Source organism: Megascapheus bottae, chromosome 2 (assembly GCF_031878675.1).
Source record: "Megascapheus bottae isolate mThoBot1 chromosome 2, mThoBot2.hap1, whole genome shotgun sequence".
Classification (NCBI taxonomy): domain Eukaryota; kingdom Metazoa; phylum Chordata; class Mammalia; order Rodentia; family Geomyidae; genus Megascapheus; species Megascapheus bottae.
In genome coordinates this window covers 44,146,944-44,169,453 of record NC_143510.1, presented here as the reverse complement: position 1 = coordinate 44,169,453, position 22,510 = coordinate 44,146,944, and the positions used below count along the sequence as shown (strand labels likewise).

Below are 22,510 nucleotides of genomic sequence, written 5' to 3'. Positions count from 1 at the left end.
GTAAATAATGCTGCAATGAACATTATTGTGCTAGTAGCTTTAGTATGTCCTTGTTTCTGTACATTTGGGTAAATGCCAAGGAGTGGGTTGTGGGTCATAGGGGAGCTCTATGTTTAGTCTTTTGAGGAATCACCAGGGCCTTGTATTCTTAACTTGACTTTTTGCTCAGGTTGGAGCTCTACCATTTGAGCCATAATCCCACTTTCAGTTTTTTCCACGGAAAATTGGTGGTAAGAGTCCCTTTGGTTTGTGTGTCTGGGCTGATTTTGAATCATGATCCTCAGATTTCAGCCTCTTGAGTAGCTACAATTATAAATGTGAGTCACCAGTGCCCAGCTTAGGTACATTATAAGTGTAAGTCACCAGTGCTCAGCTTAGGTTCATAAGCTTCTTTTGATCTAGATCTCTAGTGTTAGTCCATTATTATCAGAAAAGATAGAGGATATAATTTCATTTTTTAAAAATTTGTTAAGACTTGTTTAATGTGTGTGTAGAAAAAATTCTAGGCATTGATGCAAAAAATGTATATTCTTTCACTTATTGATAAACATCTCTTAAATTCACTTTGATCTATACTCTTATTTTCCCCACCCCTCTTAGAATGGTTTTATCCATTGATGAAAGTGGGATGCTGAAATTCAGACCCTATTTTTCCTTTTAAGTCTAACAGTATGGTAAAATCTGGTGCTTTGAGATTATGTGCATAGATATTTTATGTAGTATTGAATTGATCTTTTGATCATTCTATAGTGACATTATTCTGTTTTTGTGTTGAAATATATTTCATCAGACCTATTGTTTTCAGACTCTATTTGCTTAGAATATCATTTTTCATCCTTTTAGACTATATGTATGTGTATAAGTATTATATCTGTATGTATGCGTGTGTGTGTGTGTGTGTCTGTGTGTCTGTGATGTGTATGTGTGTATTCCCATTCTTGATGAGGTAACTTTCTTGTAGGTAGCACATGTTTCAGTCATTGTTTTTGATCCATTCAGCCAATCTATCTATTAAATAGAGAATTAAGATCCTTTACATTGATAAAAGATAGGGACTCAAGTCCATCATTTGATGATTTTCTTCTAGTTGATTTGAATAGTTTTGCTTAGGTCTTTATGATTTGATTTATTGGTAATGTTTGATACTCTGTTTTCATTTGTGTATCCTTCTAAGTGAAAAATGACATGTCTGATAGTAGTTGTCATTCATCCACTTCTAGGTATAAGATTTTTGAAACTATGTTTTATAAGGCCAGTCTGATGGCAATGAATGTGCTTAGTTCTTGACTTTAATCACAGAATGCTTTTATTTCTTCAATTCTGAAGGATAGCCCTGCTGAGTATAGTAATTTTGGCTGGCATTTCTTTCATTATTTCAAGTACACCATTTTGTGCCCTCCCATCCTACAGTGTTTCTTTTAGGAAATTTGCTGTTAGATAAATATCCTTAATTATAACTTGGAATTTCCTTTTTTTTCCAGTCCTGGGGCTTGAACTGAGGGCCCGAGCACTGTCCTTGGGCTTTCTCAAGGCTAGGGTTCTACCACTTGAGCTACAGCACCACTTCTAGCTTTTTCTGGATATGTGGTACCAAGGACTTGAACCAGGGCTAGGCCACACTCCTAGCTCCTTGGAACATTTTCTGGCAGATTTAAAAATTATTTTTTGGCCTGTACTTTTGACAGTTTATGATTATAATTTGTCATGGGGAGTATCTTTTTATTGGTCATATTTATTTAGGGCTTTGAGGCTTTATAACCTTCCCTGTATGTAAATGTCCATATCTTTCTCAATATTAAGATTTTATGCTATTCTTTCATATGTGTGCATGTGTGTGGTGTTTGTATGTGCATACATATATATTTATGCTTTAACATACTGACATTTTCTAACATCTTGAAACATTTTTAACATCTTAGAATATTCTAAAATGCGGACATCTCCTTAACGGTATATTAAAGGTCTTAAATGCTTTCTTCCTATCAGTCATCTGAATGGGTTATTTCTGTGACCTATCTTCAAGTTGAAATAGCCTCTTTCTTCCTCTTGGTTTGTTGTTGAGGCTTTTAACTACTCTGTATAGACTTCCACTTCCTGCCTTTTTGTGTTTAATTGTGGGTAACATTCTAATGTACTTTCCTGCCTAGACTGGCTTTGAGCTAAAAATTCTTATTTCTTAGCTTCCTGAGTAAATAGGATTATAAGCATGAGCCACTGGCACTTTGTTTAAATACACACACACACACACACACACACACACACGCACGCGCGCACTTTTTTTTTATCGGTCATGGGGCTTGAACTCTGGGCCTGGGCTCTATCCCTGGGCTCTTCAGCTCAAGGCTCATGCTCTACCACTATACCATTTCTGGTTTTCTGGTGATTAACTGGAGATAATCTCACAGACTTTTTGTGCCCAAGGATGGCTTTGAATCTCGATCCTCAAACCTCAGCCTCCTGAGTAGCTTGGATTACAGGCCTGAGCCACCAGCACCCAGCTTTAACTGTATCTTTAATTTGACTTTTTTTTGAATTCTTCAGTTCCAAGATTTCTATGTAGTTTCTTTCAAAATCTCTTCTGTGTTCACCGTCAACTGTCTTCCTAGTTTTAACTATCTGCATTCTCTTGGATCTACTAAGGTATTAAAAAGTCATTTTTTAAAAAGGTGAGACATGATTCAAGTGGCCGAGCCCTTGCATGGCCAAGTATAAGACCATGAGTTCAAAGTTCAGAGCTTCTAGACAACAAAAGCTATTGTTCTGAATTATCAGGCATTTCACTCATTTCTACTTCTTTGGGACCTATCACTGGAGTTAAGTGCCTTTTGGAGGTGTTATATTTCTCCTATTTCTTGTTTCTACATTGAGATGTACACAGCTGGCAGAATACCGAGCGATACCACTTTCCAAGACTGTCCCTACTAGTGAGTAATCTTATTTCTGATGCTCTGTCTTGGGATGCCAGTTTCTTAGGCAACATCGGCTTTGATTCTACTTGGCTGACATCATGTAGTCTCCGTGTCACAGATTTGGGTAGTAGACATACCATTGTGGAGTCAGTAAGACCCAAACCATGTCTGTGAGCTATACATGCAAGAGTGTACACTAGCAGGCCAGGCAGCTGAGGCAAGCAAAGCAGTGGGTATGGGTGCATCTGTCTGTTGCCTCTATTTGATCAGGGCAGATTTCCTCCATTATTACTGATTCAGACTCTGCTATGAGTGAGGCTCTCTGATCGTGGCAGTCTCCTCAGCAGCTAGGGGCCTAAATGCATTTGTCTGGCTAGTCAGTGGTGTGCCAGATGCTGTGTGGGAAGAGGTGCGGGTGAGGGGCCTTAGTACCTACATGTGGCCCTCTAGACCCAGTGGCCACACCAGGGCAGCTGCCTGGTAAGTAGTGGGTGGATCGGCAGCACAGGGCCTGCTGCAGGCCAAACTTATGTATACAGCAGCCCCAGCTGAAACTTTGCCCAGAATTTTTCTTAGAAAAACCATGTTCCATAGTTATTGCAGGCTATGCAAAGTGTAATTCTGGGTATAATTCACAGAGAAGCACTCATTTGTTGTCTCAGTACCTACCAAGTCACTAGTAAATGGCATATCTAAATAACTCAAAAACATGAAGAAAAGGCCAGTTGCTGATGGCTCACACCTGTAAATCCTTGCTACTCAGGAGGCTGAACTCTGAGGATCACAGTTCAAAGCCACGCTTGATCCTGGAGACTCTCATCTCTAATTAACCAGAGAAATATGAAAATAGAGGTATGGCTCAAAGGATAGAGTACCAGCCTTGACCGAAAAAAAAAAAAAAAAAACCAACTATGAATGTTACGAATGTGAGGCCATGAGTTCAAGCCCCAAAACAAAAAGATAAAAACCATACAAAGACGGTATTGCTTATAAAAATGAATTTATTAAAACACTCATAATTATAAAAGAATATTAAACTGCATAGAAATTAACACACATTAATTACAAACTTTACATTGTATGCCACAGTATATAGAGAGCATGCTACCTAGCTAATGTCTACCTTAAGCGGCTATCATGTTTAAACTTTCAAACTCAAAATAATATGAACATAAGGAAATGGTACAAGAAATGTCATTTCACCCACAGATCACGTTCTGCCCCCCCACTGGGCACTAATGTTCTATTAAAATTCAAGATGCAAAAAGCATTAAAAGGGGGTTAGAATTTGGTGACAAAATATTTTGCAGGATGCGAATAACACCTCCCCCCAAATGATGGCTTTCTATTTCTAGTAATACATCTAAAATATGTGAGGGACATTTAAAGAAAAATCCCCTGAGTATGTGGTCTAATGTTTCAATCGATTAAAATTCACAGGCAATATGAAAGGATATAAAGCTACAATTTCTCTAGTGGTTAACATTAGACAGGTCAAAGGGCAGGATCCTTCCTTGGTCAGCACAATGGGGCACCCATTTTCCTGAGGTTGGAGGGCTGTCTCTGTTCCTATCTATAGACATAGCCTGTTCACTGTCTGCTAAAATGGTCCTACTTTTTCCCCGACCCCTTCAGTTTTTCTCCATCATTCACACGTCAGCACTGAACTCAGATGAGTCCTGTTAGCTGACAGGGAACCCAGGGTCCTGACGGGGATTTAGCCTTTGGGGCATACTTGGCAGTGTTGGATGTCCCATCTGCTACCTTTTAAAAATGTCTTTTTTTTTCTCCCCTCCCATCCACAGCAGCACATTTTAAATTATGAAGATTCCCTTAGGGGTGGAGGTTAGGAACACAAATCCTCTTCTTTGGAAATCATTTTCATATACATATATACAAGGAGATAAGGTAAAAGATGTGTCCCTTTTCTTGGATGACACAAATAGCAGTAATCGTCCAAGCAAGTACTAAAGAGTGTCGCACACTTTGGAAGAAGAGGTAATAAGAGAAGAATCATGTCACAGAAGGAGAGAGACAGCCACTGGAGCCCCAAGTAGGCTGCAGGGATGACATGATAGTCCCTCTGGGGAAAGCCATTTGCTCTCCATCCTAGCATGGCTGGACCCCCGAGTCTTGGGCTCTCTCTGATTATACCATTAATATATATCAGCAAGAAAGATGGAGAAATGGTAGCCTTGACCCATCGGGACAATTCAAAAATCTAGAACACTGCTTTGCTGAACACTTTAAAACAACTAGGCACTGGAGGCACGTATGTATAATCACAGCTACTTAGGAAACTGAGATCGCAGAATGATGATTTGAAACCAGCCCAAGCAGGATAGTCTGTGAAACTCTTACTTTCAATTAAACCACTCAAAAATTGGAAGTGGAGGTATAGGTCAAATGGTAAAGCACCAGCATTGAGCAAAAAGCAAAGGCACAGTGCCCTAAGTTTAAGCCCCAGTACTGGCACAAAACAAAACCTTCATGATAGGCAGTAAAGATTGTCATCTGGCACTAAGCTCCTTTATTTTATAACCAGCCGGGAGAATTCAATTGCTAATACAATTTGCTGTTGGGATTCTGCTTGGTTGACTCCAGTTTGGGGCCCCTAAGCATTGAACAGTAACCCAGTGAATAGAGACCCATGCAGCCTGACCATGGCACAGTCATCGCCACACCCGCAGGGAGTGAGTCACAAGAGACCACTAGATTGAACAACACTGGGGACAACACAGGCATCATGTGTGCAGAACGTGAAGGCCAGATGAAGAACGGACCTGTGACCAAATCTTCCTCTTATTTAGGCTGGAAGCTCAAATCCCCTCCACTCTTTCCTTTCTTGATTAGGAGCAATAGGAGCAATTGGAATAGATTCTTGTCTCAGAAAAAGGGGTGGGAAGAGCAAGGAAGCCACATGCCTGGTGGCAGGTGCTTTGGTATGTTGGGTTGCTTTGGCAAATAGAAGGGAAAAGTCACCCAAGATTCCTGACTCTTCTAGTGAGGGGACTCAGACTCTTAATGGCCATGCCTATAGCATGATGGCTTTGGAGTGTTGTGTGTGTGTGTGAAGGCGCTTAATGATTTGTAATAACATTCCACCTGTATCATCTAGTAGGTAAGTCAACTGGTAGTCAGGCACTGGTGGCTCATACCTGTAATCCTAGCTACTCAAGAGGCTGAGATCTAAGGATTGTAGTTCAAAGCCAGCCTGGACAGGAAAGTCATGAGATACCTCTAATTAACCAGCAAAAAAGGTAGAAGTAGACCTGTGGCTCAAGGGATAAGAGTACTAACTAGCCTTGAGTGGAAAAGTTAAACTCAAGGACTGGGCACCTGTGCCTTATAAGTCCTAGTACTGGCACCAAAAAAAAAAATGTCAGCTAGTAGGCACTGATAGGCTTATCGGTTTCAAACTATAACACTGATTAGAAAATATAATTACTTGATTAGCATTTTTCTACTCCAAGAAAGTACACATATTTGAAATAAATTAATTATCCAGATCCACAGCTTACATCGATCTGGATGAGTGTGTGAATTTCCAGGCTTTTGTCATCTGGTTCCTTTGAAATCTACAATGAAGTCAGTATTGATTAGACACAAAGCATTGAAGTACTGGGGCCTCAAATCCTCGACACTCCCATCTACTGTGAGATTTTCCCAAGACGACAGACAGGCCAGATGAAGACAAACACTTTTCCTTTCTGCAGAGATTTGATAATCCATTTCAATATTGTGAAATCTTGAATCTATTTTGCTACCTAACAGAGCATTCATACTCAGTTCTGAGTTAGCTATTTTTAATCACACAAAAGCTACCAAGGCATGTGTAGTCTTTAATGATGGCACTGGGAGGAAAAGATAATTCGGGACCCGATTTGGAAAAGTGGAGAAATGAAACCCAATCTGAAAATAAAAGAAGACTGACTGTGCTTGGAAAGATAAAATAGTAGAAGTAAGCAAATAGGAAAATTCTGCTTTAAAGGGGCATTTATACAAAAGCACACTGTATAATTTTTTTGTGTTACTAAGATTCCAATTGATTTAAGAAAAACCGGTCTAAGATTCAGGTTTTCCAGTGATTTGTTTTTATGTCCCTTCTAAAGCTAAGTTTTTACATTTTCCCAGTTCCTGCCTGGATAGCTGAAACAGAAAAATAGAAGATATGTGAAACGGGAGTAATGGTTTCAGACTCATACTTGCCAAAGTGACTTAACTCACACCTTGATGTCAGCGACTGGCTCATCCATTCTGATGAGAACCAATGGCATCCTTTAAAGCGCCCTATGGTGTAAAGCTCTCATTCTGACTTTGGCCGAATATTATTATCCACGGCCTCGGCCACCCTCTCAGCTATGGCACCAATGTCTTTCGTCAGGTCTCCGATGTGACTCTCGTGAAGCAGCTTTTGGGTCAGGTATTTCTCTCTCTTGATCTTGCTCCTGATGTTTTTTGATACGTCTGGGATTGCGTAAGAAATGAAGAATTTCACAGAGTAGATGACATGCTGTCAGAGAGGAAAAGAGTGTCAGGTACAAAGGAGAAGAGAACCTTGTGTGTGAATTTAGTTTTTGATTGCCTTATGGCAACTACACATGGTTGTTATGTGGTGTGTAGTATGTGTTCTGCTTGTTTTTTCTTTATTACTCTCTTTAGTTGTCCAAAGGAGCTGCCATTTAACAAAGCAGTTTACGAATACAGTACATCTTGATCAATGTCATCCTTGCAACATTCTCATCCATATCCATCCATACACATGCACACACACACTAGTTATAAATACTGAAGGATGTACCTGCTGGTGGATCAGGCTTGCAATACTTACAAGCTGAGATCTGAGAATTGTGGTTCAAATCCAGCCTGGGCAGAAAAGTCTGAGACTTTTATTTTCAAGTAGCCTTTAAAAAGTTGAAAGTGATACTATGGCTAGAGTGATTGAACCTTGAGTGAAAAAGCTAAGGGATAGCATCTAGGCTCTGAGTTAAATCCTAGCAGCAGCACGCGCACGCTCGCGCACAAACACACACACACACAAATATGGAATACCCCATTACCCTAGCACTGTGTGTATGAGTTTGAGGTTAGCCTGGGATACACAGAAGACTTTTGTGTCAGCAAGACAAAACTCAAATGACAGTGAATGCCACAAATCCTCTATTAAATTAAAAATATGAGGCACTGCTTCCTAATACCCTGCTCCTTGCCCAGAGGTAAATAAATGCTATCTGATTTGCATTCGAAATATATCATTCTCATGTTTGAAAGAAAATATCTCCAATATAGTCTTGGTTGATCTGACTTTTATAACAGCAGTGTGGTACTTGTGAAAATGGCTTTTTTCCCCCTCATTCAAAGCTAGTTTCTAAGATCCATCAATGCTGTATGGAGCTAGTCCATTTTTCTCTGCTGTATATTATTCTACTGTGTTAAAAAGCTGCTATACATTTGTTCCCTCATCAGCAAGCCTGTAGTTTGTTGAGAATAAGGAACATATAAAGAGTGGCACTGCTAACACTTTGTCATGGGAAGGTCTGGCTGTGCGATCCTTACCAAGGAAGTTAAACCAGTTTACACTCTGACCAGCAAGTCACATCAGTCATTTCTATTAGGTCACTGAATTATGAAATGGACATTAACTTTGGTGTTACTTTGCTTTTGTGTGTCAGTACTGGGACTTGAACTTGAGGTCTTCAAATTCTCACTGTTGTTCTCAAGGCTGTTGCTTCAAATTCTCAGTTTTTTCTCTCAAGGCTCTTGCTTTACCACTTGAGCCATAGCTCCACTTCTGGCTTTGAACCGTGATTCTCTGGTTCTTGATCTCCTGAGTAGCAGCTAGGATTACAGGCGTGAGCCACTAGTGCCTCCCTAGCTTGGGGCATGTCTCTGAAGCAGATAAAGACCCTGTCTCTGCCTGAGCTTCTTCCTGAACCACATGCATCTGAAATGACACACAGGCCCAGGGTCAATGATACTGTCCCTTAAAACTTCCTGAACCCTGAGCCACAATCCTCTCAGGTTTTCTGTTTGAGTAACACCAAGCAGACTGGCCTGGCGAACACTGCAGCATTTGTAAGAAATGGCAGCAATGTGTTTTAAAAAGAAAAGTTAATTTTTCCTGAAATGGGGTATGGGAAATGAGGGCTCCAGGGATTTCAGCCTGTGCAACTGGAAAGCTGGAAACTATCTTAACCAAGACAGAGAAGAGATGTAGGGATGGCTGGAAAGAGACTAATTTGCGCTAGATTTAAGAAACAGCAGGACTTTGGGAAAGCAGAATTGAATGCCAATGAGATAAACACCCTAGCAGAAAGGCTGAAGACACTCTGAGCCACAGGCTGAGTTCTGGAGAGAAGTGTTTTTCTCTCGTTCTTTGAGATGCAATGATGTTATTTAAGGGGATTTTTCTGCTATTTTGATGGAGGCATTGATTGCTTTGCTATATATCCCATAGGGTTTTACTACACTGTTTACATACTCATTGTTTAGACTATTTATTTGTGTTTGTATGTGTGCATGTGCTGGTACTAGGGCTTAAACTCAGGGCCAGGGTGTTACCCCTGAGCATTTTTGCTCAAGGCTGGCATTCTACCACTTGAGCCAAAGCTCTACTTGTTGCTTTTTGGTGAGCAATTAGGAAAGTCTGCAACTCTTATCTGCCTGGACTGGCTGCAAATGATTATTCTTACATTTCAGCCTCCTGAGTAGCTCGGGTTACAGGCATGAGCCACAGTTGTCTAGACTCGAATATTTTAAAATTCCCTTCATTTTTTCCCCATGGATTCATTGGTTATTCAGGAGTGTGTTGCTCTATTTCCATGTACTGTTATGCTCTTCCACAAGTTTTTCTTACTCTAGTTTTATTGCTGACAGCCCTTATTGAGACTTGTTTTGTACTATCAGGTAACTCCTGGAGCAAAAGGTCCGTGTACTCCGGAGACAAAGACAGCATCCACAACATTCACCCAGTAGCAGGAGGGAGAAGGCTCATTTGGCCTGAGGTGAACATCAACCTCAGCTATCTGTTGCTTTTTCTGTCTCCATGGTTTATCCATGGTTGATCCATGGCTTGCAAGTGGGAGTTAAGTATCCCCATCACTGTTGTACTGAAGCCTGGCTCTTCCTTTAGGTTTATTAGTATTAAGTGATTCAACACTGGATGCGTATAGGCCTACAATTATTTCCTCTTGCTACGATTAGATAGTCTTCTTCACTTTTCTTGACTGGCTTTAAAAAAAAATGTAAACCACTAGCCCTTGACTGTAACACACACCTGTGATTCTAGCTATTCAGGAGGCTGAGATGTGAGGTGAGGTTCAAAACCAGCCTGGGTAGGAAAGTTGTTGATTATTTAGAGATAATAATCTCACCAACAACAAAAAACAGAATTGAAGCTGTGGCTTAAGAGTCAGAGTGAAAAAGCTGAGGGACAATGGTCAGGCCCTGAGTTCAAGTCCTAGTAGTGTCACAAACTACTCCCTCCCCACCAAAAAAACCCATTATGGTCTGGTGTTTTTATTGCAGTAACATTTATCAAACATCTTTCAAGTTTTGTTGTAATTCCTTCTTTAGTAATTTTGAGGACATTAGCCTACTCTCTTGGCTCCTATTGCTGTTATAAAGTCTCTTGTCCTCATTTTCACCCAGCTTGGCTCTGCTGCACTTTCCTGTTTAAGTGAGCATTTCTTTGTTATTAATTCTGCTTGAAACCCTCTCATGCTTTGTGACTCCTGACCTGATACCCTTCATCTATTATGGAGAAATGTCCTCTCCTCCATTTCCTACCTTTGATTTTTTTCTTCAATCAAATTAGGAAGCCTCAGAATTGGATAGATGTTCCCATTTTAGCTGCAAGAGACAGAAACCCTGCCACCAGGAGTTTACCATACCCAATGGCAGCTTCAAAAGAAAGGCTGGTGTGCTTTTGCACACAACAGATTCTAAGAATTTTGTAACTGGGCAATAATTCTGAAAAGAAATTGACTCGGGAAGCTATCAGCAGTCTTTTGATCTAGCCATTTATTTTTCAGATCTAGTTAATTTAGGGAAATAACTAATGTAAGAAGTTGATAAATTATGAAAGTGCAATTGTTGAGTAGGACTATGAATAAAACTCTTAATGCCAGTAAAAGTTTCCTATGGGCAGAGGGCTCCATCATTGTCTTCTTAAACCTTTCATAGTTCAACACGCAGCTCAGTGCTCCAAATTAAACAAGAGGCACTCAGGTAATACATAAGAATTCTTCTTGCAAATAGTATCCATTATAACTTTTAAAGCACACAACTAAAGCCGAGTGCCAGTGGCTCACTCCTATAATCCTAGATACTTGGGAGGCTCCCTGAGATCTGAGGACTATAATTCAAAGCCTGTGCAGGCAGAAAAGTCCCTGAGTCTCTTAGCTCCATTTTAGGCAGCAAAAGTAGAGGTGTGGCTCAAGTGGTAGAGCAATAGTGTAAGGCCCTGAGTTCCAGCCCCAGATTTGCTCATAATAAAGCACATCACCAAATTCTACTTGAGCATTATGAGTATTTTCAGGCCAAGCCTGATTAATTCATGGCCTAAAAATCATCATACTAGCAAGTAGTAAGGAAAGTATTATACATTTTAAGTCAAATTGTCAGTACTTACAGTAGAGGGCCCGTTTATTATCTGTCGTTACACAAAGGAGTCACCATTCAACAAAGTGTGACTACAGTGTGTCTTGAGCTACATCATCCTCTTCAACGTCTCTATCCTCCCAGTCCATCCCCTCTCCCTCACTTTTCCTAATTTTGTAGGCCATGTCTTGGCATTCTGGCCATAATCTCTCCTCCTCCCTCTCTCCATATAGATCTGCGCCCTCCCCCTTTCAAAGACTAAATCAAAGGCCAGCAAACAGTTCTAAGGAATTCCACTGTTCTCTCTTTATACACTGTTTCCCCATCTCACCTCCATGACAATAATGAAGGCCAGCTTGGCGGCGATCACGTGCCAGTAGTAGATGTTGTGTTTATACTGCTGTGGGTGACCAGGTGGGTTTCGGAAGTCACGGTACCTGGAAACAAAACAGAGGCACACCACTCAAAATGACAACTATTGCACGTTTCCTCCCATAGGCAGAGCCTTGATCTTACAGACACACACAGAAGGGAGTTAAGACAGGGTGGGTGTGCGATCTAAGTACTTTGTATTCATGTATGAAAAACTCATAATTAAACCCATTTAAAAACTTCTCAAGAAGCCACTGGCTCATGACTGCAATCAATCTCAGCTACTTAGGAGGCAAAGCTCTGGAGGATTACAGTTCAAGGCTATGCCTGATAAAACATTAGTGAAATCACTTTTCAGCAAGATGGGCATGGTCGTTTGTAGTTTTTCGCAGTGGGAGGTGGTAGGTAGGTTGGCCTGAGTAGAAAATACAAGATTGAAAAAAATAAAGCAAAAAGGTCAGGGGATGTGGTTCAAGCGGTATGGCTCTTGTCTAGCAAGCTCAAGGCACTGAGTTTAAACATGACTAATGCAAAAATAGCATGGTATTAATAAAATATAAAATTGTGAGAAAGTTAAAGGAGTTGGCAGGAAAAGGGTAATAGAGGGGTAAAAATGGTTGAAGTACACTAAATGCCTGCTTAGAAATAGCAGAATAAAATGTATTAATCATACAAACTGGTAAGGCATGAATAAGAATAACTTTAGCTGAACACTAGTGGCTCACTCCTGAAATCCTAGCTACAGAGGAGGTTGAGATCTGAGGACTACAAAATGAAGCTAGCAAAGCCCCTGAGAGACTATCTCCAATTAATCACAAAGAACTCAGAGGCAGTGGTACAGCTCAAACTGACAGAGAGCCAGCCTTGAGCAAAAAGCAATGGGACATTGGATACTGGTACAGTCCTGAGTTCAAGTCCTAGTACTGGCACAAAAAAATATGGGGAGAAAAAAATCTTTTTGGTGAAATACTGGAGTTCAACCTTTAAAAAGTGATCTTTGAAGCAACTGTGTTGTAAATGAACTTTATGAGGAAATCTAAATTTGGCAACAAAACCGATTAAAAAGTTACTAAGTTGTTAGACATGTACCCAGAAACCGATACTACTGATGGACTCTGTCTGAAAAGGAATCTGCCTTTGTTCTTTTTATGGGAGGGGTGTCGGGCTTTATTGTTCCTGTGTAAAACAACTGAGCTCAGTTGAGGGCTTGCAAATCTATTCAGCCAGTTCTGGAGCTTCTGCTTTACCACTTGAGCCACACCTGAGTTTCTGTCCCAGCATCCTTAGGGTGGACCCATCCATAGACCATATCTCTGTACTCATCATGTCCTGTCTATAATCCATCAGAACTAGGAGGATTATGATGGCTGATTAAAGGATAGCATGTGTTCCAAGTTAACAGTACTTCAGACACCATTATTTGGGGCTTATTTGTATTTTTTTTTTTTTTTACCAGTCCTAGGCTTGAGCTCAGGGCCTGAGCACTGTCCTTGGACTTTCTCAAGGCTAGAGCTCTACCACTTGAGCCTCAGCACCACTTCTGGCTTTTTTTTTTCCTTCTATGTATGTGGTACTGAGGAATCGAACCCAGGTCTTCATGCATGCTAGGCAAGCACTTTAACCACTAGGCCAAACTCCCGGCCCCGCTTATTTGTATTTAATTGTGGCTATTGAGAAATTGAATCAATAAAGGGGTTGAAGACTCAGACTGAAAAAAATTTTAAAGTCTCCTTTAGAGACTATGATTAGGGCCAAAAAAAGAAAACCACAAAACAATTATGACCAAAATGGTTAACAGACTATGGATGGGTAACTTAATTGGTGTCTACCATCCGTAGTTGATCTCACCAGATAGTAAAGCCAATGCTGAGATCTTTAAGATACCTTTTTTTTTTTTTGCTGGGGCTAGAACGCTGGGTACAGTGCTAGCCTTCTGACTCATTTATTGGAAATAAGTCTCATAGACTCTCCTGACTGGGATGGCTTCAAACCATGGTCCTCAGACCTCAGCCTCCCTAGTAGGTAAGATTATAGCTGTGAGACACCAGCGTTCAACTGCTTTAAGGTACTTCTGGAGAATAGTCCTGTTTTGTTAATGATGCAAATATCTAATAATTATCTTGGTTTCTAGAACTCTTAAAATGTTTCTCTGCTATTAAGCTGTCATAGACTTTTCTCTTGAATCCATCTCTTTGTGTAACCATTTTATGGATAGCTTTGCAAGTTGTAACTGTAGTCTTCTTTTCCTTTGTTGTCAGGCCTGAACTCAGTCGGGGCTTAGGTGTTGTCCCTTGGCTTTTTTGCTCAGGGCTAGAACTCTACCACTTTGAGCCACAGTAATGGAAGATAAAAGTCTTACAAAAGACTTTCCTGTCTGGGCTGGCTTCAAACCACAATCATCAGCTCTCTGCCCCCTGAGCAGCTAAGATTACAGGCATGAGGCACCGGTTCCCTGCATAACTTTAGTCTTTATTAACTTTAATATCTTTTTCTTCGTGCTGGTACTAGAGCTTGAACCAGGGCTTAAGTGCTCTTTTGGCTTTTTCCCCTCAAGGCTGGAGCGCTACTGGTTGAGCTAGAGCTCTCCTGCCTTTTTGGTGGGTCATTTGAGGTTAAGAATCTCATGAACTTTCCCATCTGGTCTGGCTTCTAACTATGATCCTCAGATTGCAACCTTCTGAATAGCTAGGATTATAGGCAAGAGGTACCGGCACTCAGCTTATTTCCTAGTTTGTGGGGGGAAAAAAGTCATGGGAGGCAGGGAAGGAATTGTTTCTATCGGTTAAACAACACCAGAGAGAATGACATTGCAAAAAATAAACAAGTTGTTCCCAGAGGAGATCCCTCTTAAACAGGAGAGCAGCACTTGCCTGCACGTGGTGTAGTTGCCAAGCCCAACGTATGGATTGTCCTTGGCTTTGCTTTCGAAGTCCATGACGTTGAAGAAGGAGAGGGTGTTATTGATGTAGCCCTCCATGGTGTAGTGGGCATGGTCCCCGTAGGGAGGGATGGAGAAGGACCAGTAATAGACCAGGCGAGGGATCATGTCCGACGTGAAAGCGATAATCATGGCCTGTGCAGGAGGACAGCATTAGCGCATGTAGGACACAGCTAGGAAGCATGCCCACGTACTGTCTCCGTCCAAGTGAGTTACAAAATCCTTCTTACATACAAAATGTAGATAGATGGTGAATGCTGTACAATTTTTGAGCAGAATTTGTGTGTGTGTGTGTAGGTATGGAGGCTTGAACTCAGGATCTCATGATCGTGTTTGGATTTTTTTCTCCTCAAAGCTAGCGCTTTATCACTTAAGCCGTAGCTCCACTTCTGGCTTTTTGAGCTACTGGCCCCAAGCTTTGAGACACAATTATAATGTAGAATATTACTTTCTTTGGTCTACAATTCCAGAAAAAGGGCTACAGTTTCTAAATGCAAAGATCTGATGCTTATTCTTTTCAAACACAAGCACCATCGATTCAGAATAACTGTAAACTATGATATTGATAGCAGAAGCGTTGCTTGTGTAAATTGTAAGCAAGTGTTTTTCAAATAAGTTATATCTCTAAAACTGACTGAATGTTCTACGTGGATAAAATTTTGGCTTTCCATAATTTATAATATTCATAGATGGAACAGTAACATCAGTATTATGAAAATACTTTGGCTGTAACAATTACTTTGTAGAATTGGTGTAATGCTGTTTTTAGGCTGGTGGCTCACCCCTGAAATCCTAGATACCCAGGAGACAGATCTGAGGTTTACGGCTCAAAGCCAGCCTGTGCAGAAAAGTCCACAAGACTCTTATCTCTAGTTAACCAGTGAAAAGCTAGAAGTGGAAGTGTGGCTGGAGCTGCAGGGAAAAGCCAAAAGAGATGGCAAGGGTGAGTTCAAGACCCAGAACTGGCCCATACATACACACAAAAAAACCCAACAACTGATTTTCAGTGGTCTCATGAAAAAAGAATGTATACTGAATAAAGTATATTTTCCTTGATCTAAATTTCAATTATGGATCTCCAAATTTTGTTCAGACAAATCAACCCACGACTTGATTGGGAAACTCCCAGTATGTATTTACTTAACTATGGACTGCTGCAACCACAAAACCAGATAGATGATGCCATCTGTATTAGATCTAGCATGTATACCCTTGCCAACCTTCCCAAAGGTGAAACTTAAAATGCTATGAAAGTTATAGATGGTTTAATAATTTAGAGAAAGTTTAATATGCTCCTATACAAAAAGATATGGCAATTATAAACCTGTATTCATACCAGGCAGAATATCTCTTAAGACAGTATGAGTTCTTTACTTTGGGCTTTGAACCACTGAAAGAGTTTTGAGGTAAGGACAAAGGAGAAAAAATACTTTCATCCAAAGCTATGGCCAGAGTAGTAGGGGGCCAGCAATGAAAAAAAGAGGCAAAGCCCAGGACCTGAGTTCAAGTCCTAATACAACATGTCCTAAGTTCCAACAAGATAATTCTAGTGCTATCTGACAAAATGTCTCTTTCTCCCGATTCAAGCTGCTTTGAGAGTCCTACTAGGAGTGTTTCCCACAGTGCGCTGCAGTATAAGTTTCAATTTTTGTAAAAACTGGTTTTCAATTACAGATTCTCTGGCATGCTACAACGTTGTATATTCACCTTATTGAGCCAACAGCTTTTACAATGAAAGGTTTTTATACCAAACTCATATTTGATGTCCACTCTCGGCCCTGGTGACTCTTCTCTTTTGTGACTATGAGGCTGTATCTCCTACCTACACATAGGGTGTTTGCTTACAGACATCTATTTAATGCTTGCATACATATTTATGAACATAAATGTGTCCTACTGTATTTGTAACCTAGCAATGAGGAAAAAATGATGTCCATAGTTTAATGAATGACACAAACCTAATAAGTTTTTTTTTCTTGGAAAATTGCTTAAGAACCAGTAGGGCCAGCATGCAGCTGTGTACACACATGGCGGCCTTAGACACACAGCAACCTTCCATCTGTGCTAATGGAAGGCAGCTGTGGTCTGAATACTGGGGAAAGTTACCTGTTTCAATCAAAGCAGAAGATTGAGGGGAGTGGGGGGTTGAGACAATTGAATTTTCTGTTGGTTAGAGATGAAACAAAAAGCCCTGTTAGTTTCAAACTTTGCTGCTGAAATGTGTCCTAAAGTATGCAAGTTGATGTTTTTGTCCTTATTGAATGAACCACAGCATATTCAATATGACAGATTCTTTTTTGTGTGTGTGGATCATGGGGCTTGAACTCCACCTGGTCACTCTTCAGCTCAAGGCTACTGCCCCTACCCTTGGGCCTGGGAGTTGTCCCTGAGTTTTTCAGATCAAGGCTACCTACCACCCTATCCTTGAGCCAAGTCCCACTTCCTGTTTTCTAGAGGTTAACTGTAGATAAGAGTCTCAGGTCCTTTTGTGCCCCAGCTGGCTTTGAACTTGATCCTCAGATCTCAGCCTCCTGAGTAGCTAGGATTACAGGCGTGAGCCACTGTGCCTGCCTGGCTGTCTCTGCACTTCTGGTCATGGCTAGCACTCTATACCACTTGAGTCACAGCTGTACTTCCAAGCTTTTTATTTTTGGGCACTTAGTTGGAGATAAGAATGTCCTGGCCCAAGGACAGTACTCAGACCCTAAGTTCAAGCCCCAGAACAGGCAAAAAAAACCCCTTTGCTTTTCCTGCCAAGGCTGGCTTCAAAACCAGAATCCTCAGATCTCAGCCACCTAAGTTGCTAGAATTACAGGCTTGAGCCACTGATATCTGGCTAACAGATTCTTTTAGGACTGTGGAATTTGAAAGACCTTGCTAACATAGTTTTGAATAATAGCCTTCATTCTGAAGGACAGTAGATGTTGAAGCTATGATCTGTGTTGGAGAAAGGGTATATTACCCCATTAAGACCCTATTAGCTGTCTTTGGGTATGATTCTCTAAGAGGTTAGAGTGGCAATGCAAATCAAAGTGGGGGACTGGGGAAAGGGTTGACAGATGTGTTTTGGATAGCTTGTCTTACAGAACTAGAACCACAGTCTAAAAACAGTGAGTGATTTTGGTATGTGTGTGTGCTGACACTAGTATTTGAACTCATGGCCTGGATATTCTTCCTTACCTTTTCACTGTACCACTCAAGCCACATCTCTACTTCTGGTTTTTCGATAGTTCATGGGAGAAATGAGTCTCAGAGACTCAAGCTGACCCAATGCATCAGTGGTCAGAGGTTCCGCCGGCCTTAAGGCATGGCTCAATTCTGTTCTGCAAGAGCTCGTGGGAAAAAGGATGGGAACTTGGAAGGGGTGGCTTGAAGAAATTCAACCCGGGAAGTCATTATAGGGAAAGCTGGGAGAGAAATTGGCAGTAAAACAGTATACGGAGCCAGGCATCCATGACTCATGTCTGCAATCCTAGAGACTCAGGAAGCTGAGAGCTAATAATCATGGATTGAAGCCTGCTAGGGAAGAAAAGTCTGTGAGACCCCTTATCTCTAATTGATAATTTAAAAAAAAATAGGGCCAGGAGTTTTGCCTAGTGGTAGAGTGCTTGCCTACCATGCATGAAACCTGGGTTCAATTCCTTTGTACCACATATATACAAAAAGCTGGAAGTAGTGCTGTGGCTCAAGTGGTAGAGCTGTAGCCTTGAGAAAGCCCAAGGGCAGTGCCCTGAGTTCAAGTCCCAGGAATAGCAAAAAAAATTTTTTTTTAAAGCAGAGCTCTGGCTCCACTGGTAGAGTACTTGCCCTGAGCAAAAGCTAAGGGATAGCACCTTGTCCCTAAGTTCAAGCCATACACCCACACACATACAGGAGTTGGTATGCTACCATATTTCTTAGTGAAGAAGCAATCATAGAGCCTTAGGTCTTTACCCAAGTCACATTTATGAACAACTGAATACCAGTTACACAGCAGGTAATTGCAGCGGTAGTGTTTATTTGATACCGACTTGACATCCTTAGGTAGCACCTTCATGCATTTTCATACTGAGAAGCCTAGGTCTACTTACATTGGTCACCACAGCCAGGATGGCTATTCCTTGCATAATGGGCTGCCATGCACCGATGTCTTGGGCTTTCTCTGGCACCATGCGCCTGAACTGGGTCGTCAGCTTCCACCCATCCACTCTTATTTCCAGTATGTTGTTCACCAGGGCCAACAGAGGAGCCAGTGGAAAAGAGGCCACAAATAAGGTGACGAACCCAAACTGAATAACTGTCAATGGAATGGACACACATCATGGAGGGATGGACAGATGGAAAGACAACCTATTCTCCTTTTTAGTAGAGAAAGGCAGACAAAGAACTCAACCCTAAAGAGAAAGCACATCATCCATGAACAACAAAAACTTAACACTAAAACAACTGGAACAAAACACAAATATGAACTCTGGAAAGATGACTAATGACAGCTTATTGAGTCCACATATCTTCAGGTAATAGAAACAATATACAGAGAAATGTTTAATCAACCATAATAACTCACTGATGGTAAACTCATAGTATGCTAAGCTTATTAACTTAGAATATTTTTTTCCTTTACTAGTAATAGCTTAGCTTTTTTCATCCAAGGCTGGTGCTCTACCACTTGAGCCACAGTGGCACTTCTCGCTTTTTGGTCGTTTATTGGAGATAAGTTTGAGGACTTTCCTTCCTGAGCTGCCTTTGAAGTTTGATCTCAGTTTCCTGAGTAGGATTATAGGCACAAGCCAGAGGTGACTCACTAGCACTAAATTTTGACTGCTGAGATAATATAATGTTGGGAGATGATTCATGACTTAGGATTAGCAAAAGAAGTCATGTGGAAATTTCTCTCAAGAAACATAAGAGGTATATGTGTAAGAAGGCCATGCCTGGTAAATATTGGAGAAAATAGGCTACAAAGCAACAAGGGACAGTGTCCCCTGAGTGTAAATGCAGAGCAGTGACATTTCTACAATCATGAATGCCTGTGCCTCGTGCCAGTGGTTCAATCACAGCTACTCAGGAGGCTAAGAGCTGAAGATCATGATTCAAAGTCAGCGCAGGCATGTCCATGAGACTCTTGTCTCCCATTAACTACCAGAAAACCAGACGTGGAGCTGTATCTCAAAGTGATAGAGCACTAGTCTTGTCACAAAAGCTCAGGGACAATGTCCAGGCCCTGAGTTCAAGCTCCAGTATTTGCACACACGCGCGCGCGCGCGCACACACACACACACACACACACACACACACACACACACACACACACGATAGAAACTATCCAAGTGGTAGCCCTGACATTCTTATCTGTTTTGAATGGCCTTTTTGTAGAGATGGGGAAGCACACATTTGTGAGTAATGTATACAATCAAGAGGAGGAGGAAAGAAAGAGAGAAACGATTTGTATATTAAAAAAAACCCCAAAAACCTTTTGGGTTTTTGGCCCTGTCTACCTAAGGGAGTTGGATAGCCAGGTGTGTGCCTAAGAATGGAGGAAAGGCAACCTTCGGTTTTTGGTTAGATAGGGAACATGCATCTCTGTGGCCAGAATGGGCAAGGCTGTGGCAGATTTGGCATGGTGCAGAAGAGCAGACAGGCCTGTGAGGCTCTGTGAAGTCTCTCAGGACGGGCAGGCACCGTCAGTCAGAGAAGACAGACAGGAAAGGACCAGAGCTGGTGATGTCAGCCTGAGCAACAGTGAGTGATGTCAGCCTTGTGTGTGACTCATCTAACCCCATGTGCTTCGCACCCTTGGGGCCAAGTAAGTGGGAGGATGTGTGGAGTGGGTCAAAGTCAACAATGGTGAAAGCAGCCAGTATGTGACCTGTTGGGATTTCTTGATTTGTTCATGAGAAGCCAGAAATAGGGATTCGTTGAGCTTTAAATCCAATGCAAAATCCCAAAGAGAAGAGCAATGCCATTTATCATGACAGCAAAAGCACATTTTAGGAATAGAGGAGGAATGGTAAAGCTGTTACAGGAATGGAAGACAAAACAATGATGTAGGATGTATATGGTCTTGATTGGGCGGGTTATAATTTGGGGATGTATCAGTATTTTTCTCTGCAGAATAATTTAGGATTTTAATACCAAATTCAGTTAATCCCGATGGAGCTCTGTTCAAGGCTAGTGCTGCACCACTTGAGCCACAGTTTTACTTCCAGCTTTGTTGGTATTCTAGAGATAAAAGTCTCTCAGAATTTCCTGCCTAGGCTGGCTTTAAACTGTGATACACAGATCCCAGCTTCCTGAATAGCTGGGACTGGAATACAGATGTGAGTGCCTGGCCCAGTGGATATTTTTCACTAGCTGAAAGGTGATACCGAAGTTTGAGATTTAAACAAGTTAAAATCATAGAGTAATTGGATACTGTGAGAAAAGAATAAAAGCTCAGCTCTAGGAGTGATTTTGTACACCAAATGCAACAGAAAACTAAAGTGCGGTGTTAGAACTAACCAGAATGGTTTCAAAGAAGAGATCATTGGGGGGAAAAAATGAAATGGCACATTCCCTTCCAGACAGCTTCCTCCGGTACTTAAATCTACTTTTGCTAGTGTTACAGTCATGATGTGACCAAACAGTCCCTGCTGCAGAGAACATTTCCTCGCCTCGTGTTTACTTGCTTTCTAAAATTACTGAAATAAAACAAAGTTATAAGTTAAAAACCTTCAGCTTGACACCAGTAGCTCACACCTATAACCCAGCTCAGGCAGCAAAGTCCTAGAGACTCTCACTTCCAATTAACGACCAAAGAAAAGCCAGAAGTGGAGCTGTGGCCCAAGTAACAGAGCACTAGCCTGGAGCAAGAAAGCTCAGGGACAGTGCCCAGGCTTTGAGTTCAAGCCCCAATAATGGTGCACACACACAGATACCCAAAACTTAACTACTTCCTCCACAGCACTCCTCTTCCTATTTCTAGTTCTGTTCCTACCAGGATCCACCTCTTTAAATCAAATCTGTCTTCCTGTTCATATGCCCACAGACACTCACTGTCTGGGTTACCTGCTGTACCTCTCCATCCAATACAGACACCATCCAAAATATCTCCCATTCTGCTGTCGAAAGTAATCTGAACAGCTGGCCCACATCTTCTCAGGAGGCTGACATGTGAGGATTGCATTTGGAAACTAACCTGGGTGGGAAAGTCTGTGAGACTTATTGCCAATTAACCACCAAAAAGCCACCAAAGGGGCTCAGATGGTAGAGCACTAACCTTGAATAAAATAGCTCACAACAGGGCCAAGGCCCCAACTTCAAGCCTGGGGATCTGTACACACACTAAAAGAATGATCTGATCTTCTCCAACACAAACATTACACAATTCCCGAGTTTAGCAATAGTTTAAACAGATCCCTGTAGAAGAATAAAGTTCAAGGCCCCTGGCTATGTACACAAGGATCATAATGATACAGCCTTTTTGCCTGATACTCTCACCTGTGGTATTTCTGTTGTCTACCTGACTCCTTTTCAAGTCTTTTGTACAACTACCTATTCTGACATTAATAGCTAGCTAGCTCACATCAGATAATGAAGTCTGAAGTTCTCAGAATGTCTTCCTTCAGTATATATAACTATGAGAGTATAACTAAAACCTTATAACTAAAACCTAAGTTTTGTTGTTGACAAAGCTCAGACCAAATGTCCTTGTGTGTGTGTGTGTGTGTGT

General features: G+C 41.3%; 1 protein-coding gene across 2 annotated transcripts in view; it reads right to left on the bottom strand.

The window, feature by feature from the left end:
- Positions 1-6,264: 6,264 nt before the first annotated feature.
- Positions 6,265-22,510, bottom strand: part of Ano6 (anoctamin 6) — a 148,643-nt gene continuing 132,397 nt past the window's right edge. For both annotated transcript variants that reach the window (XM_090324514.1, XM_090324520.1), the window contains 4 exons: positions 18,891-19,096; positions 14,753-14,955; positions 11,842-11,947; positions 6,265-7,422 (listed from right to left, as the gene is read on the bottom strand). In XM_090324514.1, coding sequence (XP_090180640.1) covers positions 7,216-7,422; positions 11,842-11,947; positions 14,753-14,955; positions 18,891-19,096 — 722 coding nt within the window. In that variant the 3' untranslated portion in view covers positions 6,265-7,215. The remainder of the gene's footprint in view (positions 7,423-11,841; positions 11,948-14,752; positions 14,956-18,890; positions 19,097-22,510) is intronic.